This window comes from Cynoglossus semilaevis, chromosome 14 (assembly GCF_000523025.1).
Source record: "Cynoglossus semilaevis isolate Cse_v1.0 chromosome 14, Cse_v1.0, whole genome shotgun sequence".
In the NCBI taxonomy this organism is placed as follows: domain Eukaryota; kingdom Metazoa; phylum Chordata; class Actinopteri; order Pleuronectiformes; family Cynoglossidae; genus Cynoglossus; species Cynoglossus semilaevis.
In genome coordinates, this window is record NC_024320.1 from 26,878,177 (window position 1) to 26,881,464 (window position 3,288).

Genomic DNA, 3,288 nt, shown 5'->3' on the forward strand with positions numbered 1-3,288 from the left:
GGGGGTCGGGGGGTCGGGGACGTAGTCAAGCCTCTCCCTAATTAAATCGCTGATGCTTTGTGCCACACTCAGACCGCCTCCCAGGAACAGAGGAGCTGAGATAAGAGAAGGGAAGAGGACGTTGGATTAGATAAGAACCACTCAGAGGCCGTCGGACCTTCACTGTCCACTAGGGGGCCGACACCGTTTGGACTGGTGAGGAGTAGAAGGAAGAAGAAGAGGACGCAGCAGTGACTGGAAATGGAAACACACTGACTGACGGACCTGGACCAGAACCAGAACCAGAACCAGAACCAGAACCAGACACTGGGTCCAAATGTAATTATGTTCTTTAAAGCCATGATACTATCAACGGAAAAAGTAGTACTGATACTTTGGTCTAATACTTTGGTAAATATTTGCTCAAGTATATGGTCTACTTGTTATGTCTCAGCTACATGAGCAAACAGCAGGTAATACATTTATGAGGCCAGATGGCGGACGCTGGAACAACGATTCAGGGAAATCTTAACGAACAAAGTGTTCGTGATAAAAAGTGTCGACGGACACGAACTCTACTTCGTCTTCTTCATCTTCTGTGTCTTGATGTTCCTCCTCCTCCTCTTCTTCTTGTTCTTTTTGGCTGCTCCTTCATCCAGAAGGGGGCTCCACCTGTTACACTGGTCTAGACTTGGAACCAGAGGAAACCACAGTCTTTGGACCAATTGTAATTTTTTTTTTTTTTTTTTGCCCAACATGAAACAGTCTGTGTCTTATTCCGACGTTATTCTCCGGTCCTGTCCAGCGTTAGCGATGGTGGTTCCTCCATCTTATTCCGACCTTAAACTCCGGTCCTCTCCAGCGTTAGCGATGGTGGTTCCTCCAGTCCAGTGAGATTCATTTGTACTTTTCATATTACTACTGCAGTACAGTTACTGCACATCACCACCAACTTGTACTGTGTTTGTTTTTCTAACTCAGTACGAGTCGATATAATGAGGAATAAACTGGATTTCGTGATTATTAAAAATGGTCTCTAAACAGCACTAACCACTTTCTCCACCGTATGGCGCCTGACTACAGTCCTTGTCCTTTAAATCTTTAAGGACAGGCCACTCCTGTTCCCTCATCTATTATTGACCAGTGATGAGTTTTTCACTGCATTAATCAGGAAAACCCAGGTCTGTGGAGGAGCTGACATTTCAACTTCAGACATTTGTCTTGTGTTTCACGCATCAGCAGACGTGAAGACTGGGACCACCTGAGGAGGAGTCTATTTACGTACACGTAAAAAAAAAACACAAAAAAAAAACAACAAGTCTGAAAAGAGCAGGAAGTTACAGTGTGCAGACGCACGGCTCTTATCAAGGCAGAGTTTCCTGCAGCAGTGGGTGGAAACCAGGACAGCTGGCCGTCGACTCGGCCCAGGCCACATTCACCTCGACAACAATTCATGCCAGGCTTCAGATGTAGGTCCTAAAGTCTGCCCTTGTTAAGGTGTGGTCATAAAAACAACACACGAACACAACACACACACACACACACACACACCAGCCTTGAGCAAACGCTGTGGTTCCTCCGACAGGTCAGGTCACACGTCTGACTGATCGTTACAGGAACTGAACAATAACTGACGTGTTGAACGTTTCGTTTCTAGAACCGGGAAAATCAGACCAAAAGCCTAAACCCCCCCCCCACCACCAGAACCCCCAGACCCCGGCCCTGTGGTGCAGCAGTGATGGACAGACGTTTGAATTTTACTCTACAGCAGAATAGATAAGTTGTTTCAGCGCGAACAGCGACGTCATCGACGGTGACACGTGAGTTACAGCACAGCTGATGCTGGACTAGGAACTAAGCCCCGAGTCAGTGTCGTTGTTGTTAAAGGATCCAGTCCGTGATCAGAGGACTGACGCACACGGGGGAAACATTTAGAAATCTTTGGTTCCACAGCAGAACGGTGATTAAATCCCGTTGTGTTTTTAACCCGGCCGTAGTAAAGCGTCTGAACGAGGACAAACGAAGCTGCTGCTTTGAGTCAGTGTTGTTTTAGGTTTCACTGAAGGAAGGCGACGGGCTTCGCTGAATTATCTCTGTGTTTGCTTTGGGGCAGGTGTGACATGTGGTGTGGGAGGGAGGGAGGGAGGGAGGGAGGAGGAGGAAGAGGAGGAGGAGGAGGAGGGCACAAAGACAAAGACCAGCCTGGACTGAAAATGTTAAACCAATATCTCCGTCAGGCAGAGATGCTCCTGACACAATGCAGACGCCAACGAAACCCTTTTAACTCCATTTAGTGGCCGCAGCTCAGGGGGAGTGGACACCACGGGAGCTGAGACGCCGCGGGAGCTGAGACGGCAGAGCGCTGGTGGTCAGTGTGTCAACAAGCTGCACTACAGGCAGAAAAACAACAACATCGAGGCTGACATTATGTTTTAGAAACAAATGTCTTTGAAAACACCCTCCTCTCTGAAGACAGTGACGTTATGATGTTTTTCTGCTGTTAGCAAACAAGCACATCATGAAACCTTTGAGTTCTCTCAGCAGTATATATATTTACAGTTAATGCCTCTGTGCCAGCCCCGGAGGTCACGGCTTCACGGCACGTGGGGACGTTTTTACTTTAGCCCAAGGCTTTTACGAGCAGCTTAACGAAGCCAAAAATAGACTTTATTATGGTTTAAAACCACTGCTAGAACATTCTAGAAAAAAAGAAATAACGTTTTACTCTTTTATGATTAAAATAAAACAGACGAGACGAGGAAAATGTCACTCAAAATCAGGGCCAGGCCAAAGTCAAACACAGTGTTAACACATGCTGCTGGACGAATGACTTTCAGTCGGAGACTGAGACTGAGAGGACGACGTCAGCAGCAGAACCAGAGCTGAAGTCTGTTCTGGACAGAAATGTCACAGGGCTTTGATGCAGGTGTGAGGGTCAACACTGGGGGATTTTCTCGGGTGGAGACTGTGAGGATTTGGACTTAAAGGCTACAGGTGTAAGCTCCACCGTGCACAGCTCGGCCTGAGAGGGAAAAAAAACTACAGAGTCAAATTCAAATTTACAGCTGGCTGGAAGGAGTGAGGAAGAGGAGACGCTGACTTCACAGGAAGGTTAAATACAGAAGAGTTAAAAAAAAACAAAAAAAAACTCACCTGGTGGTCCTTGAAGTTTGGCTTTCTTTACTGCAAAACAAAGAAGAAAAAAAACAACCAGGTGAATTTTCAGGCAGAAATTCCAGTATTTTTTTTTTTATTTTTTTTTTTGCACATGCAGAATTTTAACTACAACATTAATTGTTAAAAGAAAAA

General features: G+C 46.1%; 1 protein-coding gene across 1 annotated transcript in view; it reads right to left on the reverse strand.

Moving 5' to 3' along the window:
- The window catches only part of unc13bb (unc-13 homolog Bb (C. elegans)), a 49,563-nt gene that overhangs the window by 39,759 nt on the left and 6,516 nt on the right, over positions 1 to 3,288 (reverse strand). The window contains exon 2 of the mRNA XM_025062069.1: positions 3,133 to 3,162. Coding sequence (XP_024917837.1) covers positions 3,133 to 3,162 — 30 coding nt within the window. The remainder of the gene's footprint in view (positions 1 to 3,132; positions 3,163 to 3,288) is intronic.